The sequence below is a fragment of the Cynara cardunculus genome (genome assembly GCF_001531365.2).
Source record: "Cynara cardunculus var. scolymus isolate 2C chromosome LG 1, CcrdV1, whole genome shotgun sequence".
Classification (NCBI taxonomy): Eukaryota; Viridiplantae; Streptophyta; class Magnoliopsida; order Asterales; family Asteraceae; genus Cynara; species Cynara cardunculus.
The window spans coordinates 11,580,456-11,603,645 of record NC_037528.1 but is presented as its reverse complement, the minus strand read 5'-3'; the positions used below and the strand labels follow the sequence as shown (position 1 = coordinate 11,603,645).

At 34.3% G+C, this 23,190-nt stretch overlaps 3 protein-coding genes across 3 annotated transcripts; 1 reads left to right on the top strand and 2 right to left on the bottom strand.

Annotated features, from left to right (window-relative positions):
- Positions 1-18: 18 nt before the first annotated feature.
- On the top strand, positions 19-8,084 carry LOC112510533 (uncharacterized RNA methyltransferase pc1998). Its single transcript, XM_025116026.1, is given in 17 exon segments — positions 19-38; positions 1,429-1,531; positions 1,533-1,804; positions 1,912-2,026; positions 2,657-2,768; positions 3,129-3,173; positions 3,319-3,386; positions 3,475-3,529; positions 3,641-3,720; positions 4,255-4,338; positions 4,744-4,857; positions 5,117-5,235; positions 5,323-5,440; positions 5,714-5,844; positions 5,954-6,107; positions 6,239-6,318; positions 7,686-8,084. Coding segments are annotated over 17 exon segments (1,767 nt in total). The 3' UTR covers positions 7,783-8,084.
- Positions 8,085-8,099: 15 nt separating this feature from the next.
- Positions 8,100-13,018, bottom strand: LOC112511197 (chloride channel protein CLC-a-like). The gene is made up of 6 exons (XM_025116720.1): positions 12,721-13,018; positions 12,407-12,607; positions 11,331-11,508; positions 9,630-10,162; positions 8,381-9,521; positions 8,100-8,222 (listed from the first exon to the last, which is right to left on the bottom strand). Exons 1-6 carry the CDS (start codon positions 12,930-12,932, stop codon positions 8,115-8,117), a joined length of 2,373 nt encoding a protein of 790 aa, XP_024972488.1. The 5' UTR covers positions 12,933-13,018; the 3' UTR covers positions 8,100-8,114.
- Positions 13,019-16,511: 3,493 nt separating this feature from the next.
- Positions 16,512-19,306, bottom strand: LOC112515995 (30S ribosomal protein S21, chloroplastic). The gene is made up of 2 exons (XM_025122997.1): positions 18,812-19,306; positions 16,512-16,827 (listed from the first exon to the last, which is right to left on the bottom strand). Exons 1-2 carry the CDS (start codon positions 19,234-19,236, stop codon positions 16,719-16,721), a joined length of 534 nt encoding a protein of 177 aa, XP_024978765.1. The 5' UTR covers positions 19,237-19,306; the 3' UTR covers positions 16,512-16,718.
- Positions 19,307-23,190: the final 3,884 nt, after the last annotated feature.

Here is a 23,190-nt window from a genome sequence, read left to right as displayed (position 1 = left end):
TTCGGTATGCATAACAGGATGGGTCAGAGTGGCGGAAGGTAAGGGGGCAGTAGGGGCTGATTTTCTTCCTGCTTAATGGACCAGCTCCAACTGGTCTGTATATTTATTGGTTTAAATCTTGGCCCCCTCCCCAACTCGTTACCCAACTTACCTTAAGGGGGCGTTTACCTAAATGCTTTTCGGGGAAGTGCTTACTGATAAGAGTCATCATTCTTACTTACCTTACCTGGTTACATTCTCAGTCATTAAAATTGATTGTTGGTAGGCGTATCTTACCCAATAAGCATTAACTGGGTAAGATTATTCTCCCTGAAATATCTAGTGAAGCAGTTGGCTGAAAATGCCACTTTCACATGTGTTGGACACAAGGAGTTGTGATCTCTTGAAGCCCAACACACCAATTTCTGTTTACTTCTACTTAAGAAGTTGTGATGCAGTGTTTGAGGCCCTGGAGATGTGATGGAATGTTACACCTGTCTAGGGTTCAATTCAAAGCGTACATAATAGTTGTAACTACTGAGTTTATCAGAGTTGATCTCTTGCATTCAATTTGCCAGAATTAATCCTCGGATGGCATGGGACACAAAAAAAAGCATCTTTTAGCATCTTAGCTTGAATTTTCTGCTTGGTAGCAGATGGAAAATTTGTTGGTGATACTTATTAGTTAATGGAAATTTGTTTGAGGCAACAAATACCCAGGATATCTTCAGTCTGGGTTATTGAGAACTCATGCATAAAAAGCTTAAAAGCAAAATAAGGATATTGATTTTAGTAATACTAAAACAAGATCTTAGTTTGCATTGTAAAATTTATGATTATTTTATTAATCATCAAAGATATAGTTTGTCGAACTTATATTCTTGGTTTTGTTTATCGAAAAAGAAATTACTAAAAAGACAAGGGTTTTTTGGTGAAGTTTCAAATGTAAAAAAATGGTTTTACAGGTTTCATGAAAACATGCTGGTTCATATAATCCCAAGTCTATATATATATATATATATATATATATATATATATATATATATATATATATATAAATAAATGATCATATCCCCTCCGTTCGAGGTTTTAAGACTTGTGTTTTATCTTTGGATGAAAATGATAAAATATAAATGAATTTTCTTATTCATTCCATTAATGAGAATTGAACTAATATTATTTTATATAATGATTTTTTCTTTAAACATACATTGAAATAATAAAATTATAAAATATTTAAATAATATAATTAACGATGAAATATTTAAAATAAAAAATTTATTAAAATTAAACATAAATTTATTTAAGAGATTTTAAGTTTTTATTTTTTAAAAAAATCTATAAATTACTAAAATACTTGGATCAAATTAAAAATCTTAAAAGTTCCGTAATTTAGATTGTACCAAAGGTACCCCAACACAACACTGTCTCACAGTCACGTTATATTAGGTTTTTAGCCCGACCCGTTTTGTCTGAACGGGTGGAAAAGATACTTGTTTTGTTTGTGATACAATTATCCATTCCCGCGCCACCAGTACGCCACTTTACGGCCATCACGGGCCAAAATGTCCGTCTTCTTCCTCTCTGCACCGCCGTCAATCTGTGTCTCACCGTTAACACACCGCCCTGCCACCACCATCACCTCCTGTTTCTCTGTTCAAACACTCTCACCACTCTCGCAGTCATTACCGTCACCTCCATCATCATCATCATCATCATCATCATCATCATCTCGACCGCCGTCATCAAATTCTTTGCTTCCAAATCCTAACGTAACTCCTATCTCCTCCTCAGGATGTTCACTCAATTGTCCTCACTTCGAGTCGTACGTTACTCAACCAAGTGATTTTGAAATTTAATTACTTCTCCTGCGTACTATAGATTACAATCTGAATCTATACTTACATTTTTTATTTTGGTTTGATTTTACAGGTGTTCAGGCTGTACTCACGAGGATAATCTCCACCGTCCGGTTATTTTAGGAGAGGCTACTACCTTCTTCAAAAAGCTCGGTGTCTCCGATTTCACTTTTGATACTTGTAGGCTGGTAAATCCAATTGCAAACTACTCCATCCGTCTATATAAGAAGTCGAGCATTTGGCATTTTAGTAGCGATTGAATTACTTTTAGAATTTGGAAAATTTATAAGAAATGTCGAATCTAACATGCGTCTGAGTTATATTTGGAAAGTGAAGGTTTGAATTTATAAAATCCATTTGACCTACTTTTCAACGAAGGAATCATCTTACCGGCCTCTACATATTTTCTTAATCACGGACCACGGTTATGGTACTTAGTTCAGTATTATACAGTCCCTTTGTTCCAGAAGTAGGTATATTTGTAAAATGCCAATTTTAAGGATTTATATTTTAGATTTTACACCCAGTAGAATCCATGTTTGTCAATTAGTAAGGAGCTTACCTTTACTCGGGCAAGGTCAAAATGGGGTATCCAAAGCAATTTAGAGTTTTAAATGGGAATTTGCCTCTTTTCTTAGGAAGGACCAGAATTTTTCTTTTTCCTTGAAACAGAACGAGTATATTGGAAACAGAGCTCATATATTGCACAATTGAATTGGTTTTGTTTTTGTTTTAGCCCTCATAGTCTTGGAATTTACCTTTCATTTTCTAAGTTAATGAATATATTTGTCTAGAAAGTAACTTGCTCTCAATTGCAGTGGGGATGGAGGTGCCGTGCTAAACTTGCCATACGGGGGTCATCAACTGATCCTCTGATAGGGCTTTACCAAGAGGGCACACACAACGTAGTGGATATACCTGATTGCAAAGGTCTATACTCATGTATCCTGCTTTATTAATTTGCATCGTATCACAGATCATATCGTAGACGTAAGTAGAGGGATAACAAACATAATTGCTGATACTATCCATGGAATGTCTATGCATCTATAAGCAGGCATGTCATTGTGCCATTGGCCCATTGGAGTATCATCTTAGTATAGATGACAAGGTACAAGAATGCGGAAGTGATTAATCCACCTATATTTTGTATTGGTGCTGTCTCTGTATCTTTATTAGTTCCTTCGTACCTATGTTAGTTATTGCTAGTTCAAAACTTAAACATTTAACTTCTAGACTAATTTTTTTTTTGAGTTAATTGTGCATTTTTTGCACCTTTTGTTTCTGCAGCTCATCATCCAAGCATAAATGCTGCTGTGGAGCTTCTGAGAAAAGGTTTGTTCTAAAATTCTGAACTCAATTTTGGTTCTGGAGTTTATATACGTTTTAGTAGACAAGAAAGTAAAAAATATAAGTTCTTATGCTGACTTAGGTTCTATCTCTCGTCATTCTTTTTGTCCTCTCTTAAATCTTGGTTCAGGTATAAAGATTTTGAACATCGATCCTTATGATGAAGATGAACGGACTGGTTATTTGAGATATGTTCAGGTGTAACATGCTTTCAATCTCAGTTAAGTTTAAATATTAGTTGGGAGTAAGTGGTATGTCCATATACTAACTTTATGGGTATTTGTAGATGGCTGTCACTACATACAACACATCTCTCCCTGCTTCTGAAAGATATAGAAGTGGTTAGTTATTAGTGTTACTTGCTAGTATTATCATGTATGTATAGCATATGCTGGACTGTTTGAAACTACTTTGGATTGTAAAACTGCAATTTTTTTGTTGTAAATTTACAGGTAGAGTACAAGTTTCTTTAGTTTGGAACTCACGTAGCGAAACTTCAGCAAGTTCAGAAAAGTTGAGCGACTTGGCTACAGTAAGGGTTTAAACTTCTCTCAGATTCTTGTAATGTCAACTTAAAGTCCCATGAAGTAAGTTTGGAGTTTTATTTTGGCATATTTCTCTTCGCTTCAAACTGTAGATGATTGAGCCCGTTGGTTTGGAGGTCACAGGCCAATCTAATATCTTTTTCCATATTTTCATCAACACTATCTTAAGATATTACAATATATCCTTTTCTTTCTTCTCTCAAGCATATGTACATGTAGAATAGTAGGCTACAATAACACCAAATAAGAGAGGATGAGAGATAAAAAGGCTGGTCTCGCACTTACACAATCCCCTTGTGAAAACAAGAAGCATTATAACTAGTTTGGTAGGCCAAGTATTGTAATTCGTACATAGAAAATTAGATGCATTTTCATTTTTTATAAACTATAAGAAAAAAGAAAAGAAAATGACCATTAACTTTCTTTATGGAACCCCAAAGCCATCATGAATGTCATGCAACTTGACTGTGCGTTTTTGTACTAACATTGGTAATTGTGCTTCCTTGTGGTTTGTCTTGTAGTTTTTGTGGAGAAATGGCGGGCCGAACAGTAAAGTTCATTTAATTCACTCTGTTTGGGCAAACTTCCAAACATCGACTAACAATGTGAGTGATGTACTTGTGTGTTTCTGTTAATGAAGGGGTGGGTTTGTTTTATGTTGCATAAGTAGTGGTTTTATAAAAAAGTGCTATGCAAAATTCTTTTCGTTCTTGAGATTTTTCAATGGCATGAATGTACCAATAGGACCATCATTCCATATTTCCATGCTAAAAGGACATGATTAGTCATAACAGTGGATGATACAGAGGATTGTGAAGTTAAGAGTAAATAGTATGCTTGCTAGTTTATATGTCTGGGATTTGTTGTTTGTTCCATTTCTAGTAATACTTTTGTTTCTTGGAATAAGTGACGTCATTAATTTTATATGCTTAAATTAAAAAAAAATGAAGTACTCTCACCCTTTAATATTGAGGAGGAGTTACTCATATTACTTTTTTCTGATTATGCAGGTAATTTTTGGAAATAGATGGAGGCATCTATTAGGAGAAAGAGATTTCTGGGAGCATGTTGGAGGAATTGATGTCTATTTGGCTCCATCAAGCTTCGGCCAAGCGAATACAAGGGTAAAAACCTTACTGAGAGTGGTTTACTATAATTTTCTGGAAACTACATGCATCATCCTATCCATCTGTTTCTTGGTAAATTTCAAGTTCAGGAATTGGTTTAATGATAATTTTAAATGTCTTGTTGGTCTTGCTAATTACTCAGTCCCATCCAGCAAAATCTGTGGTTTAATGAAACTTAATTGTTTGTGTTTTTGTAATGGTTGTTTATTGGACATTGTTCTTCTCACTGTTTGATGTGATTGTTTTTATTCTTCAGGCTTTTGATTCTTTGCTTCAAAAACTACATAGATATGTCCCTCTTGGTTCATCGGTTACTGACTTATATGCTGGAGCTGGAGTCATCGGATTGTCACTAGCTTCCACAAGAAAATGCAGGAAAGAATTGTTAATATGTTGTTCGATTGATTTGAAGTGGTTATGTCATCAACTAAGCGTACATATGTTATATCTTAATATTTTCAGATCAGTTAGATGCGTTGAGATCAATAAAGAATCAAAGCTAGCTTTTGAGAAGACAATTGAACGGTTACCAAGCTCCATTGATAGCAACATTAGCTGGCATCTTGCTGACACGTCAATTGTTAGTATTAGAGTCTTCATCTTCAACTTCACATTCTTATTATTTGTTTTAGGGTCCCGCATTCAGTAATCTCATAATTATTTGTACTAGCATACACTCTTGAGAGAAATTGTAGTTAACTGAAATATGCATGCCACTTTTTGTGATGAGATGAAATGGAAGTTTGTTTTTATGAATCACACCTCGAATACTGTAGAAAATACTACCTGCAATCCAAAGTAATTATAAAATGTTCTAGAACTTACATTGTGGTTCATCTACAACTTCTCTCAGGAACCACTTTCTTGGCTTGTGGGATCGGAAGTTCTTGTGGTTGATCCTCCTAGAAAGGGGCTTGACCCATCTTTGGTTAGTGCTTTACAGGCCATTAAATCTGCAGAGCGTAAAGCTATGACACTTGAAAGGTAGAAATAGTCATGAAATTAGTCGACTTTTTAGTACGTAACTATTCTGATAAGTGATATGAAGTGAAGAATCTGAATGTATGGTGTGTTTTTAATTCTGTCACTGTAGCCCAACCTTCAAGGCGAAAGATGAAAAGAGACCTTGGATTTTACGAGCAAGAGAGGATTCAATTGAGATTCCGAGCAGAACCACACAAGAAGAAAGTCGATCACTACCTCAAACGCTTATATATATAAGTTGTGGATGGGAAAGCTTCAAAGAGGTACTTTTAGGTCTCATTCTTTCAAAATGGTTGCTAAGAGCTGCATTTAGTTCATTCTGATGCCTGCTTTCAAAAACTCAAAAGTGGAGATTTCTAAGTCAGCTTTCTAATGTGAATTGACTGTCTTGCAGAATTGTACGGCATTACTGTCAAGTAAGGCCTGGCATTTGAGTAAGGCCCATGGTTTCAATTTCTTCCCTGGTACCCAGAGGTATATCGTTGTGTTATGTCATTTACTATGCTTTGTACAATATGTTGGTTAAATTTGCTCATTCGGTTGTTGCCTTGTTGGTTTTATAACTTTTCCTTATTCGACGATTATTTCTCCTGTGATGATGATATGTTCATTTGTTGTTCATATGGCCTAGCTATGTTTTTTTCTTTTTGAAGTATATAATATTTATATATGGCATATGCAACAAATAAACTCACACACCCTCCTCGCCTTTGGTGAGATTTGAACCCCTGACCTCCTAGGAGGTCAAAGACTCCGATACCGCTAGGAGCAAAGACTTCGTTGAGTTACGTAGGATATTTGCGGTATCCTCTTTGCATAATGTCAGTTGAGAATCTTTTGACGATCTATATTCTTTTGCAATTGTGAGGTTAAATAGTTTCCTTGTTGATGGACTAGATCTGTTGCATCTTCTATTTCACTGTAAATTGCAACACAAGGATATTACGTGGTTTCACAATTTTATGATTGTGTGTGTTCACACACTAACCCGAGATGATGTATATAACTAAACAAGTAGCAGTTACAACGAAATGCGTACCTGAACGATTCAAAACAATTCAAATGGTACAAATAACCTACTACTTAGAACTTGTAGAGAGGAGAACAAATTGAAATGTATGTGGGTTTTTTGTGTTCGTTCTAGTGTTAAATGAACCCTAATTTCTTGCTTTCTCATGTTTGCAAGTCGCCCGGTCATTGAAAGCTTTGTCGAAAACCCTTATGGGACACGACTTCGAAATCGTGTACAAGTCATATAGAACAGAGTTTGTGACTACCCAAGTCACAAGCAACTCACAACGTACGTGAGTTTGACACCCAACGTACATGACTTGGGAGGGAGTTCACAAGTCGCGTACAAGTCACCTGAAGCGTGTCAAGTGAGTATCACAAAATTCAACAAGTTTTTTTGCACTTGCTTCATAGTCACTTCATCAATGTCAAGTTGCATTCTTGATTGGATTAGCTTTTCTCCTGTCATGCTTGCTCGGTTTAGTTTGAACAATTTTAAGTTGCATATTTTGAGGCTAGATGAATAAACATTATTGGTTTCTCCCTTCTACCAGGAACTGATGAGAACATATTTTTTCAAATGTGGAGTTCTTTTTTCCTTTTCTTTTGGACTAAATTAGGTGTGAACTGTTAGATACTTTGCTGTAGCCCCCTACTTGCCTGTGATGCCTAGTTTGTGAACGTGGAAAATTGTTATCTATGTGCATCAAACAGATTTACTTGTGGATTTCTTATGTTGCATTATATGTTTGAGGCTTCTATTTGTTCTTTTACATCTTTATGCATTTTTTTGCTGACACAATTACTTTTGCAAAAAATGGTCTATGCAGCATTGAAATTTTGGCCATATTTAAGCGAGGGCCTGGAGCAAGTGTGAAGAAAAAGAAATCCTCAAAGAAGAAGAAGAAGAAGAATAAAACCTTCTGAGGAACAATCATTTATGCTTGCCTCTTGTAACATAAAAAGGGAGTTCATTCAAGTAGGACATCTGGTCGGTGGTTGCGTAATGAAAACATGGGAGGATGGATTTCTCATCCTTGAAAAGATGTTATCATTAGATATAAGCTATTCTATGTATGACCAACAAAATGATGCAATCTATAAGCGTTGATAATCAAAATCATCTTCTATTCTGTGTTGTCTTGCTTCCTTTCTTTATTAAATTTTGTAAAGGAATCAAGTATTGAAAATGAAGAATACGATAAATACATGGATTTATTTGAAGCTCTGCCAATGCATTTTCATTTCTCCATTGAGATTCAGTGTCTTTTTCTACCTGCATGGGATTTTTCCAGATTTGGAAAAGCACTCAAAATGTTGTGGGCTCTCAAGTCTTGCCTGGTCAAGATCCCCACCAGTGGTGGCACCTACAAGGAGTGTAGCTTCAGGTGAGTTGCATTGATCCCATAAAATGTCTCCTAAAAACAAAATGATGAACTTTGACCTTTTTGTAGTTATGAAAAGTAGAAAGCTGATCATGACATGCTATGTTTCAGTAGTTGTGCTACAGGTTTTGGGAACTTACTGCTGGTCCTGAGTACTTTGGTAAGACGAGCATATGGCGGAGCCCCACCTCCCTGAATTGCACCATAGCCTTCGCAACTGACATGGTCTCAACCACGGTATGAGGAGTTGTGTTGGTAAGTGGATGCAAGTCCACGTACATTTCCGTTTCTTCCTTTGTCAGAGTCACCTCCTTGATATTTCCCCACCTTTCTGCCGCATCAACACAGCTAATTCTTTCTCTAATTTCCCACTCTTCTGTTCTCCTCCTCTCTTGTAAAAGCCATTTTTTCTTCAGCACCAACAAAAGGTGAGCTCGTAAAACAAGTCCATGCACTTCAGTTACCTGACCAACATGGGGCACAACTGTATTGTATACTACAGGGAAACCATTGTGTGTGGTGTTTCGCAAAACATCCACTATGCGGCTCACTTTCTCGATCCCAGAAAGGGTGACTACTGGTGGCTTAACTGCAGCTAGGTCACCTACAGTGATGTTTCTCATCCATGGTTTAGGGTGCGCTTCCAAGAAAGGCAGCCCTTTCAGATCTAGTATGATCTCATAGATGCTTGGGTTGAAGCAATCTCCAACACTTTTGGCAATTAGAAGGACAAACATGGTTATGGGTAGTAGAAGAAGATTGTTGGTTAATTCAAGAAATATGACACAAACGGAAACGGTCATCCTCATTGAACCTGCCATCAAGGAAGCTGCACCCAAAACAGCATAGAGACCTTGGTCCATCTTTGAGTATGGCTCCATTGCAATACCAACCATGCGGCCGTAGGATGAGCCCATAAGGAGGATAGGGAGGAAAAGGCCAGATGGAACTGCAATGCCGAATGTGATGAGACCCAGTATGCAATAAAGCATGAAGAAAATGACGAGGGAGATTGTTTGGTATTCTGTGGAAGTGTTGATGGAGAAGATATTGTTTACAGCATCATCATTGGTTGTGAGGAGGAGAGTAGCTAGATCATTGTAGTGTCCTTTTGGACAGTTGAATTGCTTGAAATTCCCCACCCTTCCTGTATTAGGACATTTAGAATAAAGGGATGGATCACAGGGCTTGCAGCTTACAAGGAATGGTAGTCCGTATTGGCATGCAGAGGTAAATAATGCAACTGTGAGACTTAGTAATATCTTGGCTAATCTTCCTTTCCTGCAAGATTAATATCAACAGTTTTAGGCATGGTTTTTCCTAGGATATTGGATCTGTTCCAGATAGATATATTGAACTGAAACGAGGTGTGAAGTTATGAAGGCTTACTCGTTAATGAGACTGTAGACTCTGAGGACCTTGTGAAGGAGGTAGTTGTAAAGGCTTCCTAAAACTCCCCCAATAATTCCTATTAAAGTGATGGGGATGAGGTCAACAAAATGATACGTCACTGGAACTCCGCTGACGTCAAACATGATCAGTCCCCCTTCTCCAAAAAGTCCGCAGCCTCCAGCTTCACAATACTCCATGGAAGCTCTAAGCACTACAACCACAATGGCTGTGGTGAAAAAAGTTCTCCACAGAAGAGCACTTCTCCACCATGTTGCCACCTCCTCAAGTGAAAACAAGACACCACCCACTGGTGCATGAAAGGCAGCACATACCCCCGAAGAGGCTCCATAAGTGATGATATCTCGGCGGTCTCTGTCATTGTTGAAGTAACGGATCCAACGCCATTTAATTTGGTAATTGTCTGGCCCACCTTGGCCTACTAATGAAGCAATACAGGCACCAATGTGAATCAGTGGCCCTTCTTTCCCTAAGTCCAGGCCTGCAGAGACAGCTCCTATGCTTCCAATGATCTGTAATTAGTAAAGAGAGATTGGCAAAACCATCCAGCTGCTTTCAGGTATGGGATGTTTTCTTTTTTCTTCTTTAAGTATAATTACCCTCCCCTACCAATTTATAATGAACCTAATACCTTTTTGTGCTTACGGTATAGAAGAGTAATTAGTATGCCTGAATTTTACCTAAACTTCTTGACATTATTAAATGGTTCTTGCCTTCTTGGAATGTAGCCAACTATAGGTTAAATTAGCTTTCCCAGTTGTAACCAATACCATAGCACATCTGTAGTCATAACCAAAATAAAAAATGTCACACTCTTACTGGCATGAAAGGGACAAGGCTACCAACCAAATGAATTTATTGGAAGGTATCAGTTTAGATGTTGAATAACATCACCTAAGAAGGCATGTCAACTATATAGTAAAATTACTCCTGTAGTAATCTTTAGCACACTATTTAACACCATATTTGGCTGAACCTAGGAGAAAACTCCTCTTTCCGAAATAAATGTTCAGTTTGCTCAAACAAGTAAATGTCTTATATGTAAATCAATTGTCTTCTCATATTGATGTATAAATCATGGCATTCACTATAGATATATTATTTAGAAACGAAATTATTTGTCAACATACATATGAAGTATATGTTTTTGTGGAATACAAACATACTTTTTGCAACAATACTTAATTAGCTAGAGTTGAGGATTGATGAGAAATTTCTTACGACAGCATAAGGCAAAACTATGTGAAATAGTACAAAAATATGATGTAAACATTTCATTAAATATGAGGCAAAACTATGTGGGACAACCAAATACCAAAAAAAGTCTCGTTTAATCTGGGATAAATGTGCTGAGATGAGTGACCTTTAACTTTATGAATACACTTTCTTTCCCATTAAAAGTTGCTTTGTATATTTCTGGAAGGTTTTTATCTTTTACTATTAGTCATATGTCCAAAATACCAAAATAGGGAATCTTGTGGAGCCAAACCGACATCATCAGTTATTTGCAATAATGACAATTGACAAACAGTTAATTTTAGCTTGAAAACTTGTTTTAAGAAACAAAAAATTATTATGAGACATCCCAAATTGGATAAAGTACTACTTTTTATAAGGTTGTGTTCCCTATCCAGAAATGAATTCGAATTAATGAATTATTTTGTGGGAAGCTATATGCACCTTTACGAACAATGTTGTAGCGTCATACATTCCAGGGGTGTCTATCCCATTAAGATAAGCTTTGATTTCAGGAACACCAGGCCCAGCTGCAGTAGGAGCAAAGAACACACACAAAATAGTAGCAACCAGTGTCAATAGTAAGTTAACCCCAGTCATGAAGAAGAACCCCATCATGTATCTGCATCCACCATCATCATACATAAGCTTCTTGATATATATATATATATACACACACACACGTATATAGGGTCAGGTTCAAGGGAAAACCGTAGAATAATGAAAAGTTGAGGAACAACTGGTAAAGGTTCATTTGGACGGTATGCTACCAGAAAGTTCTACTGATCTGGATGTGCTTTTTGGCAGCTATCTGGCATTGGGTAACGAAATGGAAATTTTTGGTTTCATCAAGCTGCTATCTGATAGCTATAAATCTAAATGATAGAAATATTTTTCCCTTAGTCCTATCTATCCACCTCTCCGGACACAATATCTTGAGTGTAGTTCGACCGTGGAATTTCTTTGTTTTCTTGAGGAGAACCCAGAGGTTATTTTATTCCTAGGAATCCCCCGCATGCCTTATTTGAGACTACTAAGGCAGGCGGTGGACTCTTTTATTCGTGTACCACGAGCCCTCCGTCCCACACATCTATCCAGAAGCAAGTGTAGTTCCATAATGGGTCCCATTCTTCTAGCCTTTCCCCGAGATCTTTAATTACTTGTATGCACATGTGCATATCGTCCAGATGAATGGTTACCAAGGAGTTCCTCAAATTTTCATGTTTTTGGGGGTTTTCCCTTGAACCTCCCTCTATATATAGAGAGAGAGAGGAAGGATCATACGAGAAGTTAAACAATTTGAGAGAAGGCGATAAGTTTCTGTATCATATATGATTACATTTCTTTGGGTGAGTTTAGTCATATATGATTAAGCGTCTATGTGTTGTCAATACAACATGTGTTTAATCATATATGTTTGTATATATCATACCCTCCCCCGACCCCACCTACAGGTGGGATATTTTGGGCTCGTTCGGTTTGTTTTTCGTTTTGGTAGAGGGTAAAGTCGACCGCAAAACCTCTTTTTCTTTATGTAGTGGAAGACAGCCAGGAGTTTGTAGCCTGCAATGTTCGTAACTGCAAGATTGATGAGAGTGGCTGTGATACCAGTTAGAAGCCCAACTAGTAAAGCCTGTAACCATTTCAATAATGTATACTGCATTATTTGGACTCGTGATCTGCTTCTCCAGTCATGCTTGAAAAGATCATTTTCATTGATCCTGGCATATACGAAAACAAGAAGAGAAACAGGTTTATTTTCATTCCCATGTTCATAATCATAATTTTGATAAAGTATTCATATTTTAGAGATGAAAGTGGTTTCTAAGCTTACTCGTAGTCCAAGCTTTCGATATGAGAAACTTTGGCCCCAATCATGGCCAGTGGAATGGAAGAAAGGGTCTGATTTTTCTCGAGGAATGGCTGATGAATGGAATTGCTCTTTGGCTCACTTTCTTGTGGTTCTGTTTGTTCTTCCATATTGTAGGTAGTTGTCTCTGCCAATTGGTCTGATTCTTCTTCCATTCGATCAAATGCAGTTCGCATTCTTGGTAATCACTAGTCCTCCTCTGCTGTAAACAAAGTAATCTCTCTCTCTCTCTCTACATATATATATATATATATACACACACAGCACATAGCACACAGAGACACCTATATACATGTATGTAGCTATATGTACTGATTGGAAATTGGGAATGATTGGTTTCAAGAGATACAACGTTCTTTATCAAAACCTTGGACAAGAGTAGGAAGGTGTGAGGATAGGTGATAGCTCAAGGAACTATAAAACAAACAACTGGGGTCCAGGTTGACAAGTTGGTTATGGTTTGGGTGAAAAAATCAAACAAAAGACAGCTCCATCTATTGTCTAGACTTAAAAATAGGTAATAATTTTGTAGTCTACATTGTAACATGTTTAGGGGCAGTTTACTAAACACTTGCCAGGTAAACGCTTACCTTAACGATTGACCACTTGTAAAGACCGAGAATCTTACCCAGTAAGAGGCATATCAAAGACCGAGAGTCTTACCGCTAAGTGATGGAAAAGACTCTTACCCGGTAAATGCTTACTGGGTTTAAGACGTTCACTAACATTCCATTTTGATGGTCGAAATGGTTATACGATAAAGTAAGGGAAGATAATATCTCTTACTAATAAACTTTTACCCGGTAAACATTTAGTGGACAAGCCTTAATCATAAAAATCCTTTAATTTGCCAAGTGCACATTAAAAAGATCCTATTCGCGTATAAGAAAACTTTCTGTAAACATTAATATATGACATTCACCACTTTTGGAAGTTTAAAGAATATTATATATACTATATCTATACATGTATAGGATGTGATTAGTTCCTATAGCTAGGGAGCCGTAGGGATTGCGACACGTATGCTTTGTGCAGATCTTGAACGGTTAGAAACTGGGTTCCAATAAGTTTTGTCAAGAAAATGGTAATGTTTTTTTTATCAACTGGTGAGAATCAGCATGGGATACTCTGAATAAAGAAATAGGGATGATACAACAAAAATGGCTTTCTTTGGTATGGTAGTAATAAAAATAATGATAGCCTGCCGGTTTGACCACGTGGGTATTGCATTAAACAACCAAATATGTTGATGATTGCTTCAATCTTGCTTAAAACATGTATTTCTTTCATCAAAACAAAATGTCTTGTCGCCATTAATGATAGAGATGGTAGATTGCAATCTTTTTTTATAACATTATAGGTGAGTTATTATGTAACCATTTATATTTGTACAATCAATACAATTTAATCATAACCGTCTATTTAATTTGATCAATATGTGATTTCATAAAAGTTTTGATTGTTTTTTAATATAATGTATTGATCATAATTAATGAACCATAATTATATTTCATAAATATTTAAATCATAATAAATGAACTCTCATCATTTCCATTAATTTCTTTATTGATTGAGTTGCATTGGTTGTTAAATGTGATGAGTTGCATTTGAAATGTTCTCTCTATATAGTTATACACACACATTAATGTGTACAAGAGGAAAACGATGTGATATATTGGTTCTTTTAGTATATTTATATAAGGGCAAATTGTTTGAAAAAGTAACGTGTGTTAACTTGATTCTTATTTTGGGTAACGTATTTTCAAAACTTTCATTTTGGTATCCTAAATTGTAAAGTTTTAATCATTTAAGTACCTGGGTAACCGGTTACCATGCTGATGTGACGAGTGATGTGATATTCAACTCAGTATTATTTGTTATTCAACCTAATTTCATCTCATCACTCGTCACATCAGCATGGTAAGTGGTTAATGCTTCAAACGTTACATGGGTGCTTAAATGTTTAAAACTTTACATCTTAGATATCAAAATGAAAGTTTTGAAAGTATGTTACACAAAATAGGAATCAAGTGAAAGTACGTAATTTTTTCATACAATTTGCCCTTTGTATATAAAGATACAACTAGGATTTTAGGTATGGTACACTACAATTCAAATAAGGATATGTTAAAGAACGTAAATTTAGATATTTTTAAATGAAGAAAGAATATTTTCGGTTTGATTTTGATTTTAAATGTGGTGGATAAAGACACAGGGATGATAAAATTAACCTCAATTCAAATCATGTTATATGTATTTGCACTTTGACCACTAGAAGATTTGCCTTTACAAGTTATGGAATTAGTGTGGGCTAAGTCTGGGTTCACTGTTTAAAAAAAATGATGAAACAACGTTAATTTTAAAATTGTAGGGTTATAATTAATGTTAATATAATTCTATATGATACCAGCATTTGACTTTCTTGGTACAAATAACTTGGTTTGGTTTGTTATTTCTTCGGTTTTTCCCACATGGTCATCAGCAAAGTTTGCTATGAACATGTAATTTTTTTATAGATTCGTACAAGAGATAATCAATAGTAAATTTAAATTCAAATAACCAAACGTTATTTCATGATAGAGAATTAGGATGGCATCTTGTTAATTTCACTCCTTGAAGTCTAAACTCTTAACATTATAAGCCATGATCAATACGTTTCTCATAGAATATCGGTTTGAGTCCTGCAAAATACTGAGATTTTTCTGATTGTTCTCTAGGGTCAATGGAATTTGTCAAGATATGCATAAACTGGTCCAAATATCTATGATTAAGAAAACATATATCTAATAGATCCCTGGTGATTTGGTACGACAATTTATTTGCACTGTTGCTATTGGCCAAAGTTCTTGTAGGATATATGTTGTCGTTTTTCAAGTTTACATAAGTTTGATTTATGTGAGTTATAATGTCAAATTACATGATTATTATAAATATAATGTTAAATAATAAGTTTGGACTTTCTGATGCAAGATAGTTTTCTAAGGGTCGTTTTGATTTGAGGGAGTGTAATAGAATTGAGGGGATTTGAATTTTAAATCCATTTCATTCCATGTTTGATATGCAGGATTGTCTGGATTTGAAATCATAGGATTATGTTGAAATCTCTCAAACATAGAATTTTGAAATCCATCGAGGATGACAGAGAATTCGCAGAATTGGTATATAATAATGTTTTAAAATATTTTAAAAACAATTCTTTTCTAATAATTAATTAATAAAAAAATAATTTAAGTATTTTTATAATTATTTATAATTAATTTTTATAGATTATTTATAAAAAATGGAATTTCATTCCAAATCCGTCAAACCAAATACTTCAAAGATTTCAAATCCAGATCCCTCCAATTTCAAATCCTTCCATGAAATTCGAATCTCTAAAAACCATTTCATCAAACCAAACTCCCCATAATCGTTTGGTTTGCAGGATTGTTTTTGATAGATTTGGATTTCATGGAGATATTTGGATTGGAATGGATTTGAAATCATTGGTGTGTAAAATTTGGAATGAAATGGAATTGGATTTTAAATCCAAACTTTCATTCAAACCAAACACACGATTGAAATGAAATTCAACTTTAAATCCCACAAACTAAACGGGTCTTACTTTACTCTCCCTGTTTTGGAGCTTTGGGCATTGATTACATACTGATTATCTACAGACATCCAATTTTTTATAATGTCAATCTTTTAAACATGGTACTTGTGATAAATCCATCAAATTTATCCTTGACAAGATATACATACCACAAGTTACGTGCAACAAATTCGAATTGGTTTCTTGTAATGTGCAAAAATAATAGCTCGTGTTATGTAATTTCTTGTAATTAGGAGTGATACACCTAAATCAAATAATATGATCGATAAACTTTGGTTTCTAAACAACAAATGCACACAGTACAACGTAGCGTCATAACACGATCTTCACATAGCATTCTCTCGAGCAAAAGGAAGGATGGTGCGACTCAATTTAGAGGGCTGTCACTAGGCATATCCCAGTTATCATCGTCGTCTTCCCTCTTCTTGCTCACACCTTCCAGCTTCTCGTCATTTGGGTTTCTGAAAGGGGTCCGTCTGTTTATCCCCCAAAACAAAACCAACTTCCATTAAACAGTTTGTATTATGCACATAATAAGAAAATACTCATTACAGCAGTTGTATTATGTACGTAATATATATAAGGCCAATTCTATTCATACCCCCTGCTATATGAGTGGCATGTGGGTCGAAAGGAGGTACAAAATGTGAATGGTATGTGAGTGAGGGGGTATGAACACCAACCCCCTAATATAATCGATCAACCAAATACAATGAAAACAGTAAAGATAGCACGGTGAACAAGACAAGGTACCAATCAACGAATTGGTCATGTTTGGTAATAACTATTTTGTATCAATTTTTGAAATCTCTAGAACCGTAAAAGGTACATGATTAATCGATTCATGAAATTCAAGTTTTTATTCGTGTTTTTGGAGATGTTGGGTTTGATTATGTTTTTTCATTTGTCAAGAATATGATCAAATAAGGTGTTGGCTCTAAGAAGGCTAACTAAGGGGCTGTTTGGTTGGTATTCAATGTCTGTATGGATAAAGATGTTTGTGTGGATTAATTTGTCGGTACAGATTAAGAAGGTTTTGTATGTGAGGGTTTTCTCATAGATGGAAGAGGCGTGTTATTTAATTGGGATGGACAAGTTTGGAAAAAACTTGGTTCTTTTTGCATAAAGCTTCCGTTCCCCCTAGAAGATTATTGAAAAAGCCATTTTCTATATCATTAAGTCACTATCAAACAATCATGTATAAGCTATGAGTCTCATTAAGCTACTAAAAAACATGTCCTAATTCTCCCATTCTCCATATCCATTCTCATTCCCATTTGGCAATTTCCATTCCCTCTCATTCGTATTATCATTTTCGTTCCCCTGAAATGATGAACCAAACACCCCCTAAATATCAGGTTACAAATTTTGACTAAAAGCCTTTCAACTTGCATGTTGCAAACCCATTATCTAGAATATATTCAGCTATTTCATACAGGATGTAAGGGCAGGGACAGTTGTTGAAAGTCCATGTATTTGGCACTAATCAAGTAATAGTTATACTCCCCCAAATATATAACTACCAATCATAGAATCTTCTGGTCCATTCATATTGTCAATAGTCTCATAGATCTCACTTCGTTCTGTGAGTCTTACTTCCTTTGTAGGATGAAAAATAAAGATAAAACCCAAGAAATGATGTTGAAGAGTCGGTACATGTTCATCTCTCTACACACGAAACGACTCATGCTTCAATCATTTGACTTTTGTGGTCAAACTATTGCGGAAGTGATATAGATTTATCTATAGTTACAATAATATGAGTATGCCATGTTATGCTATCTAAAAACACAATTATGTGCCATTCTGAAATAATATAAGAACAACTATTGATCACAAAATCATAATATTTCATCATGAAAATAAACCCATTGCAGTTCTTAATCATAAATATAACCCTTTTGATCCATCTTTCCTATTTTGAAATCAATCTGGTAAGACACCTATGAGTTTGTAAACTATCAGCTGACTGGTCACCCATATGTGGACTCCATACATGCAATTCCTGAGCTCTCCTCACACTCTTTTTGTGAGCTTGTTGCACAAATTTCATGCTCAGTCAAGAAACTTTCGGATAATTGTGCCCAAATTACTTACTCTCTTGTTATCCTACAATGTTTATCGATGCATATGCATATTCCTCTATTGATCTTAGACATCTTGATGTTTACAGTTGATAAAATCAAATATATCAAACTAATCTAACCATTAAAATCTGCTTTGTTATGGAGAATTTACACTAAAAAAATGTGTTTAAAATTGAATAAATAGTTTCCTCATGGCATATCCACTTCAAGTAATTACTACTACAGGATCGGATTGATATCCATGCGATGCTAAACAGCACCATAATGATAGTAGTTATAACTGTAATGATAGCTACTGTTAAAGATATGAATTCATAGAATTAGCAGAAAAATTGGAGTTAAACAAACGAAATCGACATCAAAGTTAAATTACCTGCGCCGATTGCGCTTAGCGGCCTCGCGATGCTTGCGTTTCTTCTCTTCCTGTTTATTCTCGAAGTACCTACGACGCTTACATTCTTGGATGACGCCAGCCTTCATAACTTCTCTACGGAATCGTCCCAATAACTTCTCCTCCGGCTCGTTGTCCTCCACAATTACCTGAACGTTATACGCCGATCTGAAGTACAAAGTGTTAGCGTATGCCAGAGACGGACAAACCACAGACATCAGATCACCGGAGCAAGAAGACGACGACGACGAATTGGAAGAGGCAACCATTGGAGCAAACGCATCTTTGTGCTTTGAAGAGGATTCAGTGGAGAGAGAGATGTTTGACGGTGGAGCTTTGGAAGGCTGTGGTGGAGCTTTTAATGGTGTGAAAATGGATAGGAAATTGGCTAAAACTGAAGAAGCCATTGATGCAATGCAACAAACGAACTCGAACGAATGACCCTCTTATCTCTGAAACAACAGGTTGATAAGCCAAAAGCCCTGGCCCCTGAATCGAAATGGATAAACTGAGTTGACTCGGTTTTTCTCCGTTTTATGGGCTGGATCAAGTGGTTGGGCCTTATCCATTAACGGATTTGGATCTTATGTGGTAATTAGCGTTTTTTAGTCCATTTAATATGCAATAAGATTATCCCAAATTTAAATATCATTTGACAGAAAAAAAAACATCACTCTATATATATTCATACAATTTTAAGTAAAAAATATTATAATATATACACAGGCTTAGGGTAAGCCTGTTTGACAGTTGTTGAATGGTTTGGTACAGAATGATTAAGTTGTCAGAATAATTAAGAGACTCCCATGATATATTGCAAAATGAAATATAATTGTTTGATAATTGTTTACAATGAAATTAGGGCGTTGAATGGTTAAGGGGGACACATGATAAAAAAATTATTCAGAGAGTTTTAGAACCATTAAGAGGCAGATTTTTTTTTTTTTTTGCTAAACAAGATTCATCTTTTAACGATTCAGGTGTTGCTTTTTAATGGAACCATTTGAAAACTTTGAGATTCATGGGAACTTCTATTTTGAGATTTTGTTCACATGAATTTTTTTCCATCTAAGGGGTTGTTTGCTTACCTCTTAATAGTTTCATTAAGAAGTAGTTCATGAGTCGTTAAGAGGTGAATCTTTGTTTGACAAAATTATTTTGTATCATGTGCCTCCCATAACCATTTAACGCCTTAATTTCATTGTAAACAATTACCAAACGATTATATTTCATTTTACATTACATTATTATAATCTCTTAATCATTCTAATCACTTAATCATTATGCACCAAACCGTTCAACAACTGCCAAACAACCCTTAATAGTATTTAACTCGTTGATTCACATATATTTGTTTCACAATGTGTTTGTTTCATATGTTTTCGTTTCACAATGTGAATCCTTTTTATGTGTACTTTTTCTTTCATTAACAGATCAAAAAAGTTCACATTATAAACCCAGTACACGTGGAAAAAAAACATATTTTAAGACAAATATATATTAATCAATATTCTAAATCATAGTCTTAGATGATAAAAAAAAAATCATATCAAACAACACATAATACACAAGTTCTCACAATTGTATGGATGATAAGTGTCGTTTATATGACGTGTTACTGTTACTGTTACTGTTACTGTTACTGTAATGTTAGTTTTGACCTCCACTTGAGATGTTCGAAAACGGCACTGACACTTGTTCTTGGGTGACACACAAAAAGGTACAAGTTGCAAAAAGAATCATGTCTGAAAAGGATATAAATTTCCAGAATATCAAGTGTCGAAATGTTATAGGTCAACTAAAGATGATGTCGACTTTCACGACACCCTCCGTAAGTCATAAGTTAAAGAAAAGAATCACGTCTAATAAAAACCATATAATATTGGTTATAGAAATACTTTATAGAGGCATGTGTGTGACACATAAATCAAAGCATCACTCACATGCCTTCATATTCATGTTGTTTATCTTCATTTATCGTATAACTAAACGTAATCATCAACGGGACTTTCTTCCAACGGTATGTGAGTATTTGGCCTCCTAAAAAGTCAATGGTTCAAGGCTCACTAAAAATAAGGAGGGTGTGTGAGTTTATTTGTTCTATTTAAATCAACTGTATTTGATAGGAGATAAAAATACAGTAATGTTTATTAATGCATGTTACTTAAAAACTCAAGATTACAAGTAGATTGTGTATAAGTACAACTTATTAAAGCTCCATATCTGAATTCGTATAATTGACTGTAGATAAACATGATCAAATACAGGATAAACATCTCATTTTAAATATAAAAAAATCTAAAATATAGTTAGGATAATCATTGAGTTCTAATATAATACTTAATTAATATCTTTATAAAATATTATATTATTAAACCAAAAATAAATTATTTCATTATTAAATTTAAATTAAATTATAATAAAAAATAAATTAAAGAAATTATACAAAAAAAATAAAAACTTTTAAATAGTTGATTTGATATTAATATTGATATTTTTTTCTCAAATTTTTATAATATCTTCAAATTTATATTTATTAAAAAATAAAATCATTACTACTTTCTTAAAAACACATGAAATCGTATTATAACATCGATAGAGACAAAGAATAAAATAGAACATTAAAATCAATATGTATTTCGTTGCATTGCACGAGTACTCTAATAAAAAAATATTTGATAATTAACTAGAACGCCTTTTAAATTTAATTAATGGATGATTAATTTTTTTTAATTTAATAATATTAAAGGGGGAGAACAAAAATATAGTACAGTGTATAAGTAACAAAGAAGTTAAAAACGACATCGTTGTGTATGAAGAAAATATTTTGTTTGAACTTTGATGTTTATTGAAGAAAATTTGGTTCACACGTGGTTTGTCAAAAATAATGTTTTTTATGAGAAAAGTTTAAAAAATTCAAAAGAAAACATTTAATCCTTAAATTATTTATTAAAATTAAAAAACAATTAATTTTTTTAAATAAAAAAATAATTAAACTTTCTTTTTTTATTGATCAAGTCTCTTAACATTTTTTTAATAAATAAATCAATGCACTTTTATGAATTGATTATTTATATTCTTTTAATCTAAAAATGTTAAATTAACCAACTCGTAAAAGTTTTATAGTTTATTTATTTAAAAAAAATCCAGGATCTTAATTATTAAAAATGTGAAAGTTTAATGATTTTTCATTCAAAAAAATAATTCATGTACTTAATCATTTAATACGAGAAAGTTTAATGATTTTTTCATTCAAAAAAATAGTTTGTGAACTAAACCATTTAAAATGAGAATTTTTTTTGGATTTTTTTGGACTTCCACCTTTTTTTTATTAACCTGGATATTCAACCCGCTATGCGAGCCAATTAATCCTAAGACGACCACCAGGGTAGCCCGAAATCACTGTATTTGAACCTCCGTTGTTACAAGAGAATTTTTATTCTTTATTGGATTTGAACGTGGGATCTCCAGACACATTTGACCTTTAGCGTTCGAGCTCAAACCAATCAGGCACCAAATTTCTTCCTTTTTTTTATCTATATAGTTTTAAAATTTTAAGATGGTTATCATGGTTTGTAAAAAAAACTTGGTTTTAGTATCCTCTCTTTGATAGCAGTTAATTCTTTTTGTTAAGTGAGTAACATCTTCGTCTTTTTTATAATTTTTTTCTCTTACCCATTAAAAACCGAAAGGACTAAAATCACAATATTGTTTTCGATTAGATAAAAGACAAAAGAAATTGATAAAATGACGAAATACTCCTCATTTGACGGAATTTTCTAACAACCATTAGAGAGAGCGATAAAATTCCACAAACTGACGCATGAGACTCACCCTTTACTTGGGAATAGAGAGATAAAACATTTTTTTTATTAACCTGAATATCCAACCCATTATGCAAACCGACTAATCCCATAACGACCACCTGCTTTACAGGTAGCCCGAAGTCACCGCATTTGAACCTTCATGGCCACAAGGGGATTTTTATTCATCTTTAAATTTGAACCTGAGACCTCCAGGCACTTAACACTTCTAATTTTTTTTGTTTACAAGAACATGGAAACTTACATAAAAATAGCAAATTTAATTTAATTTAAAAAACATATTTTTAAAAGACATATTAAAGGGTTTATAATTATTTATTTCATTACCTAATTCTGACGTCATCTAAGTAAATTTGATTTTTTTAAGTACGTCGTGTGAAAAAAAAAAGATTTTAAACTATAACATTTAATTATTTATTTTAAAAAACATGTTTCCTAAAATATAAATTAAATAAAAAAACACATTATTTTGTTTATGTAATACTAGAAGAGTACTCGCGCAATGCAGCGAGATACATCGTGTTTTTAATATTTCAT